General features: G+C 46.3%; 1 protein-coding gene across 1 annotated transcript in view; it reads left to right on the top strand.

Annotated features, from left to right (window-relative positions):
- Nucleotides 1–3,328: 3,328 nt before the first annotated feature.
- Nucleotides 3,329–22,957, top strand: part of rxfp1 (relaxin family peptide receptor 1) — a gene marked incomplete at both ends in the record, with an annotated part of 183,032 nt that continues 163,403 nt past the window's right edge. Inside the window, one exon of the mRNA XM_084332008.1 lies at nucleotides 3,329–3,371. Coding sequence (XP_084188134.1) covers nucleotides 3,329–3,371 — 43 coding nt within the window. The remainder of the gene's footprint in view (nucleotides 3,372–22,957) is intronic.

The following is a 22,957-nucleotide window of genomic DNA, read 5'->3' as shown; positions in this document are numbered from 1 at the left end:
TCCGCTTCAAAAACCCTCGACCAGGGGCGCCCTCGTGGCGCACCGCATAGTGCCTCGCACACCTACGCGGCCGTCCCGGGTTCGCCTCCCGCTCCCAGGGGATAATTTGTCGCATGTCCTCCCCACATCTTCTCCCGTTCTCCCTCTCCTCTGTCGGTCTTAAAAGCTGTAAAATGTATTTTATTTTTATTTTTATTTTTTGATCCACTTTTTCTCCCATTTTTTCTATATTTTCTCCCATCCCAATTTCGTATCATCCAATTCAACCCTCCCCTGTCACGAACGCTGTTTCTTGCCTCCCACAAGCCGGCTGCAATGTGGACTAAGTCATACATAGCACAAGTCCCCTCCGGTACTTGAGGTAACAGCAGTCGCATCTTTTCACCTGCGCAGCTCGATCTCTCAGTGGCGAGGAGTAACGCGTGGGAGGCTCACGCTGCCCCCGACACTTCCTGATTCCACTGCGCAGGCGCACCAACCGACCTGTAGGAGTCGCTGTCCACAACGCCCGATCCCCACCCATCAGTTTCCCACCCCCTAATACGGCCAATGTGTATTAGTACGGACGACCAGCTAAACTGAAAGCAAATGTGGAGCGCTGGGCTCGAACAGCCGAGCCCAGCGTCTCCAGATTTCGTGGCGAGCGCCTTGCCCACTACGCCACGTAGCCGCCCATGTATTTTATTTTTATTAAAAGAAAACTCGACCTGGCATATTGTGCGACGAAGGGAACAGCTCCCGCCTACCTCCGGTCAATGGTCTCTAACTACACACCCTGAGGACCCCTACGCTCTGCATCTTCTGGCCGCCTCAGACCTACTCCTATCCGAGCTCCGGGAGGGTCATCAAAGAGAGTCGCCTATTCTCTGTCCTTGCCCCACAATGGTGGAACAAACGTCCCACCTCAGTTAGGACAGCCGAAACCAGTCCAATCTTTCGCTGTCGACTAAAGACACACTTCTTCAATCATTATCTGAAATAAAACATTAACCTTACTGTCATGCACTTGTCCTAATAAATTATAATAACCTACACTGTAGCACTCAACACTTTGATGAACATTGTTACTCAACTGATAGAGTTGTGCCCTTCCTGATGACTTGTCGTACAGGACTTGTACGTCGCTTTGGATAAAAGCGTTAGCTAAATGACTAAATGTAAATGTGTCCCGCAAGCCGCAACAGAAGAGAATGTCCTGCATTTCAATAAACTCATATATAAAATGTTTAAATATATAGTTTTTATAGTATAAATAAATAGTATAAATATTTATTAATCACCAACCATGCACTGATGCCCCGCAAGAAGCCTGGCCTATACACTGACTAGTGTCTCCCTACTTGCCAGCACCCTGTCTTGCTGGGACAGAGAGATGCACTGCTGGCTACTGCAGTTTGAGTAGACTACATCCTGGCACTTTTGGTTTCACTGACCTCTGCCGATGTGCTCTATAGCAAGTTTAATTTCAGCCTGCCATGTCAAAGGGAAATCCAGCTGCTCCCCTTCCTACAGTAAATGCCTTTGAGAGGCTATTCTCCCTCATGACATACCAGAGAAATGGATGCAGTGTGGAGCTTTTTTTTTTTATCCACTTTTTCTCCCATTTTCTATTTTTCTCCCATCCCAATTTCCGTATCGTCCAATTCAACCCTCCCCTGTCTTTGAACGCTGTTTCTTGCCTCCCAAAAGCCGGCTGCAATGTGGACTAAGTCATACATAGCACGAGTCCCCTCCGATACTCGAGGTAACAGCAGTCGCATCTTTCCACCTGCACGGCTCGATCTTTCAGCGTCAGGGGTCTGGGCTTTGGAGGGGCCCCGCCCCCGTTGCTTCCTGATTCTACTGCGCAGGCGCACCAACCGACCTGTAGGAGTCGCTGTCCACAACGCCCGATCCCCACCCATCAGTTTCCCTCCCCATAATACTGCCAATGTGTATTAGTGCGGACGACCAGCTAAACTGAAAGCAATGTGGAGCGCTGGGCTCGAACAGGGAGGCGAACCTGTTTGAGCCCAGTCTCCAGTATTCGTGGTGAGCGCCTTGCCCACTGCACCACATAGCCGCCCTGCAGTGTGGAGCTTTTGAAGAGTGATTCAAGTCAAAGCAAATTTCTCTCCGACATGCTTCATAAACTCTTCATCGGAAGGCAAGAAATATGAATTAATCAAAAGACCTAGATGGTGCATCGTGCACTGCACTCTCCATGGTGCTGAAACCTTTGTGTCCATTTTACGAAATTATGTTTTGCGAGCGGTAGGCTAACATTAGAGATTCAAGAGGTTTATTTGTCACATACATACAATACACAAGGCATACAGTGAAATGCGGGTGGCCATGCCCGCATTGATTGTGCAAGAATACAATAGTAAATAAAATAGAGTATTAAGCTACAAATTAAAGGCACTGGGTCCTATGTACACTACTATACAATACAGTTTTACTCTATGTCCCTATGCTATACTTGCTATTACTAACTATACTATACAAGAACCACAACAAGTTCTTTCCAACCTGTTAAGCCTTAAGGTCCCCCTATAGGGGGACCCTGCTTTTCTTTATCATAAATCGATCAATAGAGACCGTATTAGATCCCCAATTATCATATCATGGGGTATCATTGGAAAGCCACACTCATTGGCTACAACCATGTGCAAAGATTTTCGAGATCGCCAAATGATTGACGGAGCTAGAGCCCCGGGAGTCGGGGGTGGTAATGTGTACTTTTGCGTACTTTGGGGCAATTACTGCAGCCCACTGAAACAATTGTAGCAAAACAGCTTATAGAAACGCTATTATGTGTCAGAAAATGCTTTATCGTCCAGTTTTCCAACAATCTTTTAAAAAGGTCCTGGAATTTGGTTTCCCATTTTGGTTTCAGAATATAGGAAATCGATTCAGATCAGATCACGGATTTTATCTGCTTGGATAGGCTACGCCAGCCCACTGAAACAACCTTGGAGCAAAACAGCAAACATTATGTCTCGAATACGGCTTTTTTATAACCCCCTTTGACTTTTTTTTTTATTCTTTTTTTATTTGTATTATAACAGCGTCATCTCTCCCTCTCTCTGCTTGCGGGAGAGAGGGGCTCTGATCGATGAATCAGTGACGGAAAATATGAATCTCTTGTCTCGACACTGCGGTCCTGGTCGAACTGCTCGCTGGAGCAATCGACCCTGCGCGCAGAGAGGCAGGTCCTATCTCTCAAGTTTCCCATCGTTCACATTCCTGTCAACGAACGGCTCATCACAAGAACGAACTTTAAGATAATTTACGCACGGAGTCGGAATATAATCGCGAACCCTTTTGTTGCGCTGTTCTTGACATAATGCAAGTTTACGTCGCTGTGTTCCTTCTTTATGGAGTGTCGGGTAAGTTGGCAAACTTGATGCACTGATGGATTCATTTAACACAAAGAATATGCCTCTTGCCAACGCTATAGGTATAGGATGGATGCTTGGGCAGGAGGTCTTCATTTTAAGTGCTACCTTAACATAATTAAAAAACGATTTATTTGACCTGCCTCAAATTCCTCAATCAATTTGCACTGTGTTGCCCAATGATGTCATGTTTGCTTGAACTTCCCAATTGTCTCTGGCTGGCGGCCATCTGTCACAAACACTTGACTGTACTAATTGTCACCACTTCCATCTGGACTATTATATATGTCGTTTCGTTTTATGATTACTACAAGGTTGGTTCAGGCTGCTAAACTATCAAAGAGGCTCTTGATTATATTCATAACACTCCGCCACCAGCAGCCGCTTGTCACAGCCACACATGTGGCTTCTTTTTTTATTTTGTAATTGGTCACAGAGTGTCTGCAGGTTGCACATAAGGACCAGTGGCCAGGCCATGTTTGCGGTGCAGCTATAGGCAAATTAATGAGAAGGTGTAGTAGCCTATAAGGTTTGCAGCAATTATACATTTTCTGATTCCTACTGTACAGATAGATGAGAGAGTACTGTCTTGCGTCCTCTCATATTTGTATAGTAGTACACTAACTCCTGCCTTGATAGGATTTTAATTAATTAGAAATAGTACACCCTGAAAAAATAAGGGTTACTAAAAGGGTTCCAGTCCTCTTTTTCATTTGGAGTATAGGCTGCCCTTTATGCAAACCAAAGCACAGAGCTGGTTCTTGGACAAAAGGTTGAAAGAGTAACCTTTTGCCATCCATTAATTTTCTGTTTAATTGCAGTGATTCAAGATTGGTCTTTTGTGTGATCATTTATTCTGATGTGTTGCGTTGACTCATGGCCCAATTCATATTCAGAAAGCCTATTAGGAAAATGCTGTATTTGATTGGTTAATTGCTTTTTTTTAATGGATGTCAGCAGACTGTCTCCATTAAAACACTAAACGCTAAACACTAAAGTGAATGAATGAATGAATGAATGAAACTTTATTTAACAGATTGCAGAATGGGTACAATACAGTACGGCTCAATACACACAATTGTTAAGGGGATGCAGACCAGAGAAAGACGTTTGTCTTGTTTACATCAGGGTCCCCCATTTTCAATTCATATTGACATTTATGACATACTCAACATACATGACATTTATGGCATAGGGACATACAGGTATTTAGTACTGTTACATTTGTGACATATACGATATTCAAATATACAGTACTGTTACCCATATATCCTGACAGAGTATGATGGGGAGGGGACTGTATTAGGAGGGGGTGGGTGGGTGGGTGGGAGAGAAATATACATACGGTGTGGAGGAGACTACATTTGGAGGGGGTGGGTGGGTGGGAGAGAAATATACATACGGCAAGTGTCATGTAGACCCTCATCAGATATCCAACCTGAAATGATCTTAAAGGACCATATGTCTTTAATGTTGTATTCAAGTGTAGTGTACACAGAGTCGTATTTGAGCAGATCTCAGCCTACCTTATAAGTGCCATTGATGTTGACAAGGGGTGGGAAATACTCTTGACCTGAAAGTAGTTTGAAAGCCTGCTATAGGCTTTTACCCTTGTGAAAACCACTAGGTCGTAAATATCGTCCCAAATGTTACTGTATTTACTCTACAGAAAGCCACTGAAATCGGCACATCGACCAGGAGCGCCTTGGGAGTTACATTAGTGGTTTTCACGGGTGAATTACCCACGCTTAGCGACTTTCAAAACTACTTTTTTTTCTCACAGAGTATTTCTCTGTTCAACTTTGGTGGCTATAGGGTGAAAAGAATGCACGCTCCTGTCTGCGGCAAGATCAGTGAGTGGTACGGTTGCAATCGGTTGTCCATTTAAAATAATAGAGGTGGTGGCGGTATTGTGTGTTGTGTCTGCACATGCCTTAACATCAGTATGTTAACAAAAAATGTGTCGCTTTGTCATTCACAACAAGTTGTAGCCTGTCCATCATCAAACAGTGGAGGGGGAGGGACACAAACAGTGGAGGGGGAGGGACACAGCACATGGCTCTGCATAAACACTGACCAGTAAAGGGGAGCAAGGACTAAGCACACACTAGGGATGGTACACACACACACACACACACACACACACACACACACACACACACACACACACACACACACACACACACACACACACACACACACACACACACACACACACACACACACACACACACACACACACACACACACACACACACACGTACGCTACCAATTTTATTATGTCTTGCTCCTTAGACATAACAATGCACAGCAATATACCGCCCTGTTCCTCGTACTGGGCTAACTGAGTTAGCCGGATAATTTTCAGGATAACTTGACTTAAGCCAGATCTTTCGGTTCCCCGACGCGTGGTTGTCTAAATCACTATGGCAACAGATCGAAAATTTCTAACCTGCTCCAGAGCAGGTTTAGTTGAGTTAGCTGGATATAAGCTGGCTACTCCTTCGGAACAAAATGGCAGCTCCCTTCCTCAGAGATTGATTGATTGATTGGAAACTTTATTAACAGATTGCAGAATGGGGTACAATACAGTACGGCTCAATACACACAATTGTTAAGGGGATGCAGACCCAGAGAAAGACTTTCGTCTTGTTTACATCAGGGTCCCCCATTTTCAATTCATAATGACATTTATGACATACACAACATACAGATATACAAATATATATCATGACATTTATGACATACATGACATACAGTACTGTTACATTTGTGACATATAAGATATGCAAATATACAGTACTGTTAAACAGAGATCCTAACAGAAAATATATATACGAGGGGGAGGAAACTGTACATTGGGAGGGGGTGGGTGGGTGGGAGGGGGTGTTTGGACATTTACGGGGGCCAGTTTCGAATTGCAGCCTCCCGTAGGTGCTCTTTGATCCCATTATACCATTCTGAATAATGTTTTCGCGAGATGATTTCCAGAATGTATTGATTTCATAGAATGTGTGAAATAGGCCTATAATTAAAAACAATTAAAATGCATTAAACTGGTAAAAGAAATGCTTTTGAAATGTAAAATAATAGACCTAAAATGCTGATAATAAATCATATTCAGCCTATGGATTTCCTACATACTGCACGACACCTGTTTGAGCTGCGGGATGAGGCGCGCTTGTTTCTGATGGAGAATGCGTCCCAGCTCGCTGCCCACCTCCGATGCCGACTAGATATCAATTGAGGGGGAATACGCACAGCTATACCTACCTATTTGAAAAAACATTATCTGCACTGACTTATATAAAAAATAAGTACAGATCACGTCTGAATGAATGTGGAGGATGATCTCCGAGTCACTGTCTCCAAAATTAAACCCAGACTGGACATATGCCCATCCATCTCATTAGTTTCAAGTTTCTTTATTAGTTGTCATACAGAAGTACAGAATACTTTTATACAAAATGCTTCTTTCTGTTAGGTGAGTTGAACATTATAGCCTTCTAAATGAAACACGCTATATGTATTCATTTTATGGTTGTTTGATTATTGTGTTATTTTGTGTAGTTATTGTGCGTGTTAAAAGCCTCCAATGCATATGTGTGCGTGTGAACGTTTGCATGTTTCAATAATAGTGGGGGTCGCGGTTCTCTGACACCGTTATTTCGGGGGGTCGTGGCCTGAAAACTTTAGGAACGATGTATTTATTATTACATGATACCTAAGCGCATACAGTACAGATATCCTCATAAGTATCTATTAATTCGTATCAATTAGATATACTCTTTGGGCTTGTTTTTGTATACTTATTCTGAAAGAGTTGAAATAATAATTTTCGCTAGCAAGATCTCATTCGATTATTCATTCCATTAAGCCTACTGCCAGCAGGCACATTTAAATAAATATAATCTGATTGATTGGGGTAATGAGGGACTTAAAATGTGCCTATAGATATGCATTTAACTTGTCGGTGAGGCTATTGAGCCGTACTGTATTGTACCCATTCTGCAATCTTGTTAATAAAGTTTTAAATCAATCAATCAATCAATGCCGTTAGAAAATCAGGATTTCTGCGATCGACATCTGCTGTCTTTTCAGGTGAGGCGGCCGCGCACACTTATCCTGAGTATCAAGTCTGGTTTGAATTAACGAGACTGAATCAGCGTACGAGGAACAGGGAAAGCCTGGATTCAAACATCGAGTTAATTGAATCTGGATAATGGGACTTTTGATCGACTTAGTTGAACCAGGTACGGGGAATAGGGCCCTGATGCTTAATGCGTATCATCAGTCAAAATAGTGAGTTACCATTTGTCTTAATTACATTACCCCCACTCTGTCTGCAGCAATGCCTCTCCGCTCATGGAACAGGCATGTCCTTATCAATAGTCTGAGAACGCTACGCAAAGTGGCCGACATGTTGCTGGCACAAACACAAACCAAACACAAACCGCTGTTTAAATTTTTTAGATAATGCTAAGCTAGTTGTATCCCAACGCAACAAACATTTCACGGTTTACACTCTCATGTTTCACAGCTTCCAGCACAGCTTTATTGTTCAATGGGACAAATAAACACTTTTGGTGGCCGTATTTGGTGTTATAAAACAAGGTGCACTGTAGAAAAGCCTATGCATATTGTTATTATTCCCCACATCCGACCTGCACATCTTTAGTTGTTTATGTTTATAATTATATTTTTTGGTGAGGCAGAAGATTTTATTTCAAGAACAGAAGTTGTGTTTTCCTGTTTGGAGATATTTTAAATAATTTCTGGAACATAAAATGAGCTCTCCAAGGTGCTGAACTATAAAATGTATCCCTTTGACTGACAAACCAAATAACACCCAATCCCACTTCATCTCTAGCTTCAATGATACAATTGCCATATTAAACATTAATAACGTGTTTACTTTGTTTATCCAGTTTTTTATGTTTTTTTATGTTTAATTTTTTTTATCACAAAGCATGGAGTTAAGGTAGCACTGTGTGTGTGTGTGTGTGTGTGTGTGTGGCGTGCGTGCGTGCGTGTGTGTGTGTGTGTGTTCAGGTATAGGTTGTGTGTAAAGGCCTCTGCATGCTACAGAGACTGCAACGCAACTGCAACACAACATCAGCACGACTTCAACGCAACATGTTGTAGAGGGTCTTGTAGAGTGTGTTGTGAGGATGTTGCGTACCTCTCCCCAAAATCTAATCTGAACAACCTTGCGTTGATGTTGCGTAGCAGTGATTGGTTGGTTAGCGAATGGGGGCGGGGCTGTCATAGAATAATATTAGAATACCATCCTCCATTGTTGTAGCCAGCCAGCTAGCGTTGATGCTATTCAGAATTTATTAACATAGCTACTACAACAACACAGTAACGTTAATATAATTACATGCATCATTGGGGCTAATCAAAAGGACTGGACACAGGGACAAGTTAAACAGCAATCAATTAATTTAATATAACAGGTAGTTCGGGCTGCATTTTCGTGCCTACAACCACAGCCACAGGGATATATCCGGCTTTGACGAGCTCTCTCTCTCCTGCCGATTAAATTCAGCAGCTCTTCTTCGACCTCGAGTGCCTGTAGCTGCCTGCATTTGCACAAAGGCGTCCATCCCTGCTGCTAGCTAACGTTAAAACTAACCTAAAGTTAGTTGTTCACCAATGATCTATTTTACAGACATCAACAAACACAGAAGTTACACAAGCAGAATACATCACAAATACTTTACATTAGTTTAGGTTCGTGTTAACGTTAGATATTGTACAAAATAAACGTATTTACGGTGCTTTTAGACGTCGCTCTTTTATTTTGAAACCCCCCGCCCGGAAGTAAAAATTATGCTTATTTTTCTGCTTGTTATCAATGGGTTGGTTGAGAATTGAAGTTTCATCTATCTAGGGAACCTAGCTACATCCGGGGTACAATGTTGCATAGGCTGCGTGTCGATGTTGCAGAAGCATAAAGGCAGAGTGTCTGCAACACTGTTGCATTGTCGATGTTGTGTTGCAGTTGCTTCGCAGTTTCTGTAGCATGCAGAGGCCTTAAGAGAGAGAAAGAGAGTGAATGTGCAAGGCTTGCCTCTGCGTTTGTGAAAACAAGATAAGTGGTCACTAGGTACTAAGGTACTTTGCACTTGACACTTGTCCTCCAACACCCTCGAACAGTGAACGCTCACCAGCACCACGTGACCATGTACAGTATGCAGGGCGACCATTTCACTCGCATTTGCCCCTAAAAAATGATTCGTGCGAAGTACCGGAAAAATCATTTAGGAGCCCAGTGTGCGAGTAAGAGCTTTGCGTGGTGGGCATGTCAACTCGCAATTGTCATTTCATAAAAGACACAATTTTAGAAGCTATGAGGCTTTTCCATGATTGATTGATTGATTGATTGATTGATTGAACATTTTATTAACCGATTGCAGAATGGGTACAATACAGTACAGCTCAATACACACAATTGTTAAGGGGATGCAGACCAGAGAAATACTTTCGTCTTGTTTCCATCAGGGTCCCCCATTCACTGCATGGTACTCTACTCGCTATTGGTACTGCGTTAGTTTTCCACTGCACTGACTGCAGGTAGTACCCCCCCCCCCCCCCCCCCCCCCCGTCAGTGTAGCTGGTCGTCACCTTCAACGCGACACACATCGAAGCTAGCTATGAAACCAGTGTCTTATTAGCTAATATATGCTAGCCGCAATGCTAACGGTTATAATGGGAAATCCCAGTCACATTAGCACATAACCTAACAAAATTAGCTATCTTTTTGTGAGACTAAACTCTTTGTTCTTGGTGGTAAATTGTGTTGCTGTTGGTTTTGTTTCATCAATAAATAAGGCAGAATACACTGTGAATGTATCTTTTTCTTGTTTATTGCCCTTTGTTCTAGCTGCAAACAAATAATGAATGCTAATGTTTAGTAGTCGCAAGGTGTTATGTCGTAGTAAGAAGAAGTAATGGACACTTTAGTACCAGCATCTGTATTTATTCACGTTCATGCCTAGAGCTAACTTGCTCAGTCCTTCACCTGAAGTGGTGTGTCACGCCGGGGCACATCACCCCGGTGTAACCCATGCTCTAGGTTAGAGCTCCGCCTACAGGCCTAATGGAGACACCACATATCCTTCTCAATAAGACAATACTTACATGGCTGGTTATAACAGTAACTTAGAATCCATTAAGGCTAAACAGTAAAGAACATTTCAAAGTGTGTAGGCTACTCTTACCTTTCTTAAGTTATAACTAAGATAGAGTCCATTAAAGCTAAACAGTAAAAAGAACATTTACTCTACTGTTCTTATTCCTGCCTATGAAAACAGAATAAACATTTGTATACATATTTCAATTCTATGCATTACTAGCATTCAAATCTGCCACAATTATAATTAACCAGAACTGTTAACTCTTTCACCTTTCAGCATTACTAATATCAATATTACATAACACTTTTCTCAGTGGCTCATCACAAAGTCCTGAGTCCACACAGGTGCTCGTCTCGACCTGGCCTGTCTTACAGGTTCTGTGTGTGTGTCAGAAGGTGACACTGTTGTAATGTCACCGTCCAAAGGCGACCCCTCGCCGTCCCCCTCTCCTCTCCAAAGAGAGACCGGAGCCAGATGGGACGCATTCCAACAGCGTCCATCAGCCAGCATGTAGGTGTGCGGCCCTTTCTGTCCCACCACCTTGAGTGGCTTGGAGAACTTGCACTGAGTCTTAGGAAGAATGCCAGGTTTCTTAACCCGAACGTATGAGCCACAGGGGAATGACACACTCTTCGCACCTCGCCTTTGATCCGTGTACGCCTTGCTTCTGTCCTGTTGCACTGCCACTCTGGCGGCTATGTCCTCCGACGAGTGTGGTGTGGCTTGTGGAATCTGAAATCCAGCCACATGGAGTTTGGTGCGCATAGGCTTACCATGCAACAGTTCTGCTGGCGAGTGCTGTGTCGCAGAGTGAGGAGTAGACCGGTAGGCCTGTAAGAAGTCTGTTGTAAACTCCTTCCATTGCTTGCCTTCCAGCGAGGCCGTCTGCAAACTGTCTTTCAAACTGCGGTTAAAGCGTTCTATTTCCCCATTTGCCCGAGGATAATACACAGATGACTTCCTGTGCACTATGCCCCTGTCTTGGAGAAATGCCTCAAACTCCCGAGACACAAACTGAGAGCCGTTGTCAGAGACGAGCTCTTTCAGATTGCCCTCTCTGCTGAAAACTGTAGATAGGAATATTGTCACAGTCCGTGATGTAACCTGTGGCACAAAAGCTATCTCAGGCCACTTACTGTAGTAGTCTATTAGTGTGATTGCAAAGCGACAGTCCAGGGGCGCTCTATCAAAGGGCCCCACCACGTCAATTGCCAGCTTCTCCCAAGCCCCAGTAGGATAGGGCACAGGCTGCAGTGGAGAGGTGCGTGTGACTGCCGACTTGTCATGTGACTGGCATGTGTTGCATGCTTTGATAGCCGACTCAACCTGGGCATCCATGCCAGGCCACCAGTATACTTCTCTGAGTCTCTGTTTTGTCCTCACGATTCCCTGGTGAGTGTCGTGAGCCAGGGAGATCAGTTTGGGCTGTAGACTCTCTGGGACGAGCAGTCTATATGGGCCTCGCACGACACAGTCATCGTGTAGAGAGAGTTCGTTCTGTAGTTTGAAGAACCTCCGTAGGTCCGGGTCTAGATCCTTTTCTGATTTAGGCCATCTGGAGGTGAGTATCTCACGTAGTTTCAGTTGCACCGGGCAGGCAGTGCATGCAGCTTTGAACTCCGCCGCCGTGATAGCTGAGAAATCAGAGACAAAGGCTACCACTTCCACGTCCTCCTCCTAGCTAGGTTCTGAGCCGGGCAGTGGGAGACGGGACAGGCAGTCCGCAGTAACGTTTTCTCTGCCGGGCTTGTACTGAATGTCATAGCAGAATGACATTAGCCTAGCGGACCACCTGGCCACGCGCATGCCCACTCTACCTTGACCTTTTGAAGAGAGCAGTGTGGTCAGGGGACTGTGGTCTGTCCGTAGTGTGAAGTGTCTTCCCCACAGGTATGTCCTCCACCTTTCCGTTGCCCACACACAGCCCAGCGCCTCTTTTTCCACAGTAGAATATTTCCTCTCTGCCTGGGACAGCGTGCGGGAGGCGAACGCCACAGTCCTTTCTGAGGCGTCCGGATGCATCTGGGTGAGGACGGCGCCCAGACCGTAGTCCGATGCGTCTGTAGTGACGACCGTGGGCAGCTCAGGGTCAAAGAGTGAGAGTGCAGGGCTATCAACTATGAGTCCTTTAACTGCCTCAAAACTCTGCTGAGCCTCAGGAGTCCAGTCGAATGTTGCTGACCCTCGGAGCAGCGCTCGCAGCGGCTCCACGACAACGGCGTAGTCTGGGATGAATTTTGCATACCACCCTGTTAGCCCCAGGAATGACCTCAGCCTGATGAGATCTGTAGGTGGGGGCAGCTCAGACACAGCAGCAGCGTGAGATGCGTCAGGTTGTAGTCCTTTTGCTGACACTGTGTGCCCCAGGAAAGTCAGCTCCGTTTTCCTGACGTGACACTTGGAGTAGTTGAGCTTGAGCCCCGCGTCGTCTATGCGTCGCAGCACCGCCGTCAGGTTCCTGTCGTGCTCCTCCACTGATGTACCTGTGACAATGATGTCATCGAGATAGCACTGGACCCCCGACAGCCCTTTGAGGATTATTGACATCATCCGTTGGAAACAGCTGGGTGCCGATGCCAGTCCGTACGGCACTCTCTTAAAGCGAAACAGTCCATCATGAGTAATGAATGTCGTCAAGCTACGGCTGTCCTCGTGTAGTGTAACCTGGTGATAAGCACTCTGGAGGTCTAATGTCGAAAACAGTGTCGCGCCCCTCAATTCTGTAAACAGTTCCTCCATGTGGGGTAGTGGAAACCCATCTATGACTACTGCCTTATTTGGCTCCCTCAGGTCCACACAGAGGCGTAATTCTGCGTTTTTCTTTGTAGTAACGACTATGGGTGAGATCCACTCAGATGCCTCTACAGGCTCGATTATGTCCTGCTCTACCAGTCTCTTTATCTCCTGGGATACAGCTGCTCTAACTGAGAATGGCAATCTACGTAGTCGTTGTTGTACCGGTCTGACTTCTGGACGTATTTTCACCTTATGTGTGAATGCCTTTGCACACCCAAGTGTATTTTTCTCAACACTGGTCGCAACTGAATTTGTCTGGTTGTACTGAGCTGACGTGACCTTGCCGTCTAGTATCTGCATCTGTAACGCAGTAAACAGGTCCCTCCCTAACACTGGAGACCCATTCTGCACAATGTAAATTTCTGCGTCAGTGCAGCGGTCACCAAAAGCTACACTAGCCTTCAAGCATCCATGAACGGGGATTGCATTACCTCCATAGCTGACTAGACTTAGCTTTGGTGTTGTAAGAGATGCATTGGGGAATAATTGCATGTAACTCGCTCTGGGCAAAATAGACACAGCTGAACCTGTATCTAGCATGAGCTCAATGTCCTGACCGTCTCGTTCATCTGTGCTAACCTGCACTGTACACACTATCTTTTCAACCGAACGTGCACCCTCTACCATGCACAATACAGTCACTTCAGGTACAATCTCCGACTCGGTTACCTCACCCACTCTGTTAGAGCCCCGACACACTTTTGAAAAATGTCCCTTCTTTTTACACGTGTTGCACAGTGCATCCCTAGCAGGGCATCCATCAAAGCTGGCGATGTGTTGAGGAGAGCCACATCTGTAACATGTCTTCCCCTGCATAGATTGTGTAGGCAAGGGTTGCGGTGACGCATTGAAATTACCCCGCTGTGACTTGTACTGTCGCGAGCGTGAAAACTGGACCGCCTCCACCGTGCTCTCCGGCTGTCCCTGAAGCATGGCTTTTGCCTCCGACAACGCGTTTTCAATCTGAGCAGCGATCATTACAGCCTTGGTCAGTGTCAGTGGAACTTCCAGTAGTAATCGCTCCCTGATGCGTGCTGAGTTGGTCTTTTCGACCAGCTGGTCCCGGATCATTTCCTCTTCCATCCCCCCGAACTCACAAGTTGTAGCTAGCTCCTTCAGGGAGGCAACGTACTGGTCCGTGCTCTCGCCATTGCGTTGGCTACGTTGACAAACGGTAGCGCTCCGCCACTACATTAACTTTCCGTGTAAAGAACTTTCTAATAACTGATAAAGCTGTGGCGTACTTATCATCTGCCACCGTCATTGTATAGAAAAGTCTTTGTCCTTCCACTCCCAAACAATGGACGAGCAGGGCACGCTTGCGCGCGTCAGGTAGCTCCTTCTCGGACATGGCTAGTAGGTAATTTTCGAACGAGCGGATCCATGCCGTGAATGCCGGCTCTCCGCCGTTTTGAAGAAAAGGTGCCGGTTGGCTTAGGTTCAACATCGACATCGTCGTCGCCAATATGTTATGTCGTAGTAAGAAGAAGTAATGGACACTTTAGTACCAGCATCTGTATTTATTCACGTTCATGCCTAGAGCTAACTTGCTCAGTCCTTCACCTGAAGTGGTGTGTCACGCCGGGGCACATCACCCCGGTGTAACCCATGCTCTAGGTTAGAGCTCCGCCTACAGGCCTAATGGAGACACCACACAAGGCTATTTAAAGATGGCAGGTTTGTGTTTTGTTGCAGGAAGTCCCCTGTGTAGCGCAATGATAACGTAGTGACGATTCTCTCTTCTGACGATTCTCTCTTTTGGTACCTCTTCTACCCGCTGCTAACAATCCTGATTCCTGAACCTATTTCATTCAAAAGGAAGATATTGATGGACATTAGCTATATTATATAGCTCAGCAGCTGTAACAGAATCATTTTATTATTTTGATTATTTACGTTTCAACAGCGTCAAAATATTAATTTAAATTATAATTAATTAAAGAATTGTATAAAGAATGTTCCATGTTCTGTCCAGTGTTATCCTTTCCGCCACCCGAAAATAATCCAATCCAGGAGTGAGTTTATGTCACAGGTTGGAAAAACCAAGTGATGGTTATTTTCAAGTCCCTGAAAAGCAACACCACAAGCCACGACTTTATCAAGATGTTTAAATTTCTTGACACATAATTAAAACAACATAAAAACGATGATAAAACTGCAATACTAAACCACTACAATGTAACACTCAGTCCGTTCATTATAACAGCCAGGACCCAGGGGAGAGACGTCCAGCTAGAGAGGGGAGAGCTAAAGAGGGGAGAGGCGCCTAGTTAGAGGGGGGAGAGACGTCCAGCTAGAGAGGGGAGATACGTCCAGCTAGAGAGGGGAGAGGCGCCCGGCTAGAGAGGGGAGAGGCGTCCAGCTAGAGAGGGGAGAGGCGTCCAGCTAGAGAGGGGAGAGGCGTCCAGCTAGAGAGGGGAGAGGCGTCCAGCTAGAGAGGGGAGAGACGTCCAGCTAGAGAGGGGAGATACGTCCAGCTAGAGAGAGGAGAGGCGCCCAGCTAGAGAGGGGAGAGGCGTCCAGCTAGAGAGGGGAGAGGCGTCCAGCTAGAGAGGGGAGAGACGCCCAGCTAGAGACGGGAGAGGCGCCTAGTTAGAGGGGGGAGAGGCGCCCGGCTAGAGAGGGGAGAGCTAAAGAGGGGAGAGGCGCCTAGTTAGAGGGGGGAGAGGCGCCCGGCTAGAGAGGGGAGAGACGTCCAGCTAGAGAGGGGAGAGACGTCCAGCTAGAGAGGGGAGAGGCGCCCGGCTAGAGAGGGGAGAGACGTCCAGCTAGAGAGGGGAGCTACGTCCAGCTAGAGAGGGGAGAGGCGTCCAGCTAGAGAGGGGAGAGACGTCCAGCTAGAGAGGGGAGATACGTCCAGCTAGAGAGAGGAGAGGCGCCCAGCTAGAGAGGGGAGAGGCGTCCAGCTAGAGAGGGGAGAGGCGTCCAGCTAGAGAGGGGAGAGACGCCCAGCTAGAGACGGGAGAGGCGCCTAGTTAGAGGGGGGAGAGGCGCCCGGCTAGAGAGGGGAGAGCTAAAGAGGGGAGAGGCGCCTAGTTAGAGGGGGGAGAGGCGCCCGGCTAGAGAGGGGAGATACGTCCAGCTAGAGAGGGGAGAGGCGCCCGGCTAGAGAGGGGAGAGGCGTCCAGCTAGAGAGGGGAGAGGCGCCCAGCTAGAGAGGTGAGCGACGCCCGGCTAGAGAGGGGAGAGGCGTCCAGCTAGAGAGGGGAGAGGCGTCCAGCTAGAGAGGGGAGAGACGCCCGGCTAGAGAGGGGAGAGGCGCCCGGCTAGAGAGGCGAGAGGCGCCCGGCTAGAGAGGGGAGAGACGCCCAGCTAGAGAGGGGAGAGACGCCCGGCTAGAGAGGGGAGAGGCGCCCAGCTAGAGAGGGGAGAGGCGCCCAGCTAGAGAGGGGAGAGGCGTCCAGCTAGAGAGGGGAGAGACGTCCAGCTAGAGAGGGGAGAGGCGTCCAGCTAGAGAGGGGAGAGACGTCCAGCTAGAGAGGGGAGATACGTCCAGCTAGAGAGGGGAGAGGCGCCCGGCTAGAGAGGTGAGCGACGCCCGGCTAGAGAGGGGAGAGACGCCCGGCTAGAGAGGGGAGAGACGCCCGGCTAGAGAGGGGAGAGGCGTCCAGCTAGAGAGGTGAGCGACGCCCGGCTAGAGAGGGGAGAGACGTCCAGCTAGAGAGGGGAGAGGAGGGGAGAGGCACCCGGCTAGAGAGGGGAGAGGCGTCCAGCTAGAGAGGTGAGCGACGCCCGGCTAGAGAGGGGAGAGGCACCCGGCTAGAGAGGGGAGAGGAGGGGAGAGGCACCCGGCTAGAGAGGGGAGAGGAGGGGAGAGGCGCCCGGCTAGAGAGGGGATGGGGGCTGAGAGAGGGAGGGCCATCGAGGGAGAGAGAAATGAATATGGAGCGGGTTATCATTTGGGGGAAACTCAGCCGATTCCTAATCACCTCTTCTCATTCGTTACAGTAAGTTTCATCGCCCAGGGCGTACGGCACACATTCACTCGCCTTCTCCTCCTGTCTCAAGGATACCTTCTCCTGCCTCAGGGATACCTTCTCCTGCCTCAGGGATACCTTCTCCTGCCTCAGGGATACCTTCTCCTCCAGCCTCAGGGATACCTTCTCCTGCCTCAGGGATACCTTCTCCTCCTGCCTCATGGATACCTTCTCCTCCTGTCTCAGGGATACCTTCTCCTCCAGCCTCAGGGATACTTTCTCCTCCTGCCTCAGGGATACCTTCTCCTCCTGTCTCAGGGATACCTTCTCCTGCCTCAGGGATACCTTCTCCTCCTGTCTCAGGGATACCTTCTCCTCCTGTCTCAGGGATACATTCTCCTCCTGTCTCAGGGATACCTTCTCCTGCTGTCTCAGGGATACCTTCTCCTGCCTCAGGGATACCTTCTCCTCCTGCCTCAGGGATACCTTCTCCTCCAGCCTCAGGGATACTTTCTCCTCCTGCCTCAGGGATACCTTCTCCTCCTGTCTCAGGGATACCTTCTCCTGCCTCAGGGATACCTTCTCCTCCTGTCTCAGGGATACCTTCTCCTCCTGTCTCAGGGATACATTCTCCTCCTGTCTCAGGGATACCTTCTCCTGCCTCAGGGATACCTTCTCCTGCCTCAGGGATACCTTCTCCTGTCTCAGAGATACATTCTCCTCCTGTCTCAGGGATACCTTCTCCTCCTGTCTCAGGGATACCTTCTCCTGCCTCAGGGATACCTTCTCCTGTCTCAGGGATACCTTCTCCTCCTGTCTCATGGATACCTTCTCCTCCTGTCTCAGGGATACATTCTCCTCCTGTCTCATGGATACCTTCTCCTCCTGTCTCAGGGATACCTTCTCCTGCCTCAGGGATACCTTCTCCTGCCTCAGGGATACCTTCTCCTCCTGTCTCAGGGATACCTTCTCCTCCTGCCTCATGGATACCTTCTCCTCCCGCCTCATGGATACCTTCTCCTCCAGCCTCATGGATACCTTCTCCTCCTGCCTCAGGGATATCTTCTCCTGTCTCAGGGATACCTTCTCCTCCCGCCTCATGGATACCTTCTCCTCCTGCCTCAGGGATACCTTCTCCTGCCTCAGGGATACCTTCTCCTCCTGCCTCAGGGATACCTTCTCCTCCTGCCTCAGGGATACCTTCTCCTCCCACCTCAGGGATACCTTCTCCTCCCGCCTCAGGGATACCTTCTTCTCCTGCCTCAGGGATACCTTCTCCTCCTGCCTCAGGGATACCTTCTCCTCCCACCTCAGGGATACCTTCTCCTCCTGTCTCAGGGATACCTTCTCCTCCTGCCTCAGGGATACTTTCTCCTCCTGCCTCAGGGATACCTTCTCCTGCCTCAGGGATACCTTCTCCTCCTGCCTCAGGGATACCTTCTCCTCCTGCCTCATGGATACCTTCTCCTCCCGCCTCATGGATACCTTCTCCTCCCGCCTCAGGGATACCTTCTCCTCCCGCTTCATGGATACCTTCTCCTCCTGCCTCAGGGATACCTTCTCCTCCTGCCTCAGGGATACTTTCTCCTGTCTCAGGGATACCTTCTCCTCCTGCCTCAGGGGTACCTTCTCCTCCCGCCTCATGGATACATGTACCTTCTCCTCCTGCCTCATGGATACCTTCTCCTCCCGCCTCATGGATACATGTACCTTCTCCTCCCGCCTCATGGATACCTTCTCCTGCCTCAGGGGTACCTTCTCCTCCCGCCTCATGGATACCCCCGACTCCAGGAATCTCTTCCGGCAGCCAGCTCATTAGGCAAGGCACACAAGCAGCAGGTCAATACAGTTAATACGAGTCTCCAACACACTCTTACTCGTCGCAGGCGACAGGTGAAAGGCACAGCGTGCCTCTCTGCGGGAATCTCCCTCCCGCATGGAAGCGCCATTCTAGCTCACGTCCGCCAAGGCTCGGGTCCCCTGGAGGGACTGCCACATCCACTGCTTTATTCAAGGCTAAACGAGATGCGGGCGCCAATCAAGGGGGGGATTACCTCATCGCCCCGCTGTCAGTCAGGCATCATCTCTGATTAGTTCAATGAGAGGAATAAAGAAGGGAGAAGGGGAGGATGCAGGGCAATGCAGGAAACCAAAACATCAAAGAAACACAGCATGCAAGATATAATTAATAAAGTACCCACCCTATTGCCTCCATTAGTCGGGTCTAATTTACCATTTAAATGTCATCAGTCCTTCAGTTTCACACTGTCACACCATAACCTGTGACAAAATAGTCAAAATAAAGACATAACAAATGATCTTCAATCCAATAAATTGTCACATTTGTCATTTATACATGAAAGCAAAATTATATGAAATAAATGGCCTAAATAGAATATGGCCAACTTTTAACCAACATCATGATTTGTAGTTTTTAGCTTCCATTCCAGTCACCCTTGCATACAACTCTTGGGTATACACCAGTATCTCTGCAGCAACACCCTGCATAACATCATCTGCTTAGCAGCAGACTCGTTCTACTCCACAGATCTCTCTCTCAGACCTGTCAAATTGACAACATCTTGTTCGTGTTTAGAATCATAGCTTTGGTTTAAAAACCATTTATGGTGATCTGATGTTAAGTTAGGACTGTCTTGCTTTCTATCATTCTCTTTCTAAAGTGGACTTATTAACCAGCCATGATAAACTCTGCAAGGTTTAAAATATGTTAGTAATTTGTGTTAACATTTTTAAATGTTCATGTGTTGACATCATGGTTCTTTTGGCTATGTGTAATGTGTCTTTGTTGTTGCAAAGTATATCTAGCGCAAGGATTCATAGCTCAAACCGAAACAGGTCAGGAGTGGTTATTGACCAAATGTGTTGTTATGCTTGACAGAAATTGTAATATCGATTTGGGTTATTATTATCCCTGTGATAAAAACTCAACCTAAATGACTACACTAGCCTATGACTTTGCTGCTAGGTAACATTATAACTTTATATTATTATAAATTATTATTATTATTATTATTAACATTATAACTTTAGAAATGTTAGTGTCTCAGTATAAAAAAGGTTTGCAATTGTGATTCACTAATGACGCATCCGTTTCAACAAAAGTAGGATAAATCCAATGTATGCAACAGCTTAAATGTATGTTTTTTGTAAAATTTTGGTGGAGTGTCTGATTGTTAAACTGACAACCATCGTGTCTGTTGTCCCTATAGCCATTAATTTTGTATTGATTTGGAGCAGTGGAAATAGTAAAATTTTTGGAACAGTGTGTGTTTTGCGAAAACCAAATAGGCTGACATGTACGTATCACTACATATGTACAAAATATACATATCAGTACAGAAATAAGTAAGTCCTGTACGTCCTCCCTTCTACCACTCTGTTTGGAGTCTGCATCAGAAAACACTCTGTTTGGAGGGCCACATGACCACTACCCCTCGATCCACAAAACGCTATGTGGCCACGTGTAAAACAGAGGGGTAGGGCCAGGGGGGGGGATTAGGATTGGGCCTTGGTGTGGTGATGACCATTTTGTTTATTGGCCCAGGCTTCACTCCCTGACGTCATTATCTATATATATTCCGATATAATTCTGGAAGTGGGTGTGGTTTATACCAGATTTTTTTTTTTTTGGTAACAAGGTTGGTGGAGGTTCTCGGTGTTCCAGAATTATTTTGCGACAATGACCGAGTATAGCTATACATTATCCCGCTTATTACAGGGCTAATGTAGTAAATTCCCAAACATAGACTCATGATTAACTAATGTGTGGAAATATTTAGGCCTCAAAACAATAATTCATAGATTTGTGTGTGTGTGGTTACATAAACTGATTGTGCAAATGCCCTCCTGGGGTGACAATGGCATAGTGGCAGCTGGGGTAAGACTCCTTCCCTTTAGGGGGTAGATCAAACAAAGACAAAAGGTCACATAGACATGTTATCTCGCTGGAGTATCCTGTCACACACACAGACACTCACATACTCACACACACATACACTCACACACACATTTTCACATACACATCCACACACACACACACAATGATGAGGTTAAAAGGAAACAACTGTTACATCAAAGCGCCCATGAAGTGTTATCAGCTGCTTACGGCCTGGGGACACAGACAGACACACATACATACTCACACACACACATTTTCGAATACACATCCACACACACACACTCACACACACAGAGACACACACAGAGACACACACAGAGACACACACAGAGACACACACTCACACACACATAGTCACACACACACACACCCACACATTCACACACACACACACACACACACTCACACAGAAGATCTCCAAACTAACTATTTCCTGGTATATTGTTAAAATAGTAATTTGAATCATGGAAGTAAGGTAAAATATAATTAGGTTTGGTCATACTAAAATGTCTACAATTAGTTAATGTGTCTGTGCTATTTTCATTTAGATTCAATATGATAAATCAATGTTCTATGTATTGAAATGTATTCTATTAAGCTAACAGAATGATTAGATTTGTTAGATATATGTTCTGAAAGTCAAACAGACTTAGTAATAAAGAAATATATCTGTGTTTAGGTAATCAATATATCTTGAGGTACATCAAAGTACTAACAAGTCAAGTAATGTGTTTAAGTAAAAGATATAAGGAAATGAAAATGATGCAATGTTTAAACTTTGATAAAGGTAGATGGTTAAGGCCAGCCTCTGTTTGCATTTATGTGAAAAGGGTTTGGCCTATAAGCCAAACCCCTATTTTCAAAATGCCAGCTTAGCCGGCTTGTGATTGGAGCAATTAATGTGATGATGTCATCAACTCCGAGACACGGCCTGGGCTATAATAATGGGTGTGTGATGGTGGGAGAGGGACTCAGGAGGAAACAACCAAAGGACACCACAACCAAACAACACTCTGAACCAACCAACACCACAAGGACAAGACCTCTCTCACCATCTCCACCATCAACCCCAAGGAGGCCAAGGCAGAACGAGAACAAAAGGACTTTTTGGAGGGAAAAACAGACTGCTTTGTTTTGTCAGCCAAGACAACACAAAGACCAGCAACAACTTATCAATTATCATTCTTTATACTGTAATATTAGGCTGGTTGTATCATCTTACGGCATAGTGTTTGTGATCAACAACCATAGCATCTTCTTATTGTAATTTGTATACATTCTTAAACTTTGATTAAACAACTGTTAAACTATCTTTCCTCCTAAATTCCTTCTGCCTTTCGGCCTGCTCAGTCAGTTTGAAGAGAAGTGATTCCCAGCTTTAAGGTATTTAATCACAACGCAGAGTACTAAGGCAACCCGGTTCTGAAGCAGAGCAGAACCGAAACAGCTTGGGAATCCACTTCATTTTTGGTGCCGGACTTCAGTGAATCTAGTGCTCGTTTTATCACACAACAAAGGAAAAATTTTTTCTACACGCCGGTCGACGAGGAGAACAACTGGTCGATCGTCTTCAAAGTGACTAGGAACAGTTACTAAGAGGTGAGTGTGATAATGTGTGGGCGCTCTATTCGAACCGCGGAGGGGGTTGCTAAGAATTTAACCTCATGTAATCATGATGTAAGGGACAATTAGATTGAGTATTCTGGCTGGGGAGGGCGGCTCTGTAATCACCGGCGTAGTATATTTTATAGTAAAAATGTTAGCACTATGAACGGGGCGCCGTTGCCAGTCGGAACAAGTAAG

Source organism: Notolepis coatsorum (genome assembly GCF_963971535.1).
Source record: "Notolepis coatsorum genome assembly, chromosome: 16".
Classification (NCBI taxonomy): domain Eukaryota; kingdom Metazoa; phylum Chordata; class Actinopteri; order Aulopiformes; family Paralepididae; genus Notolepis; species Notolepis coatsorum.
This window is presented reverse-complemented; position numbering and strand designations above follow the sequence as displayed.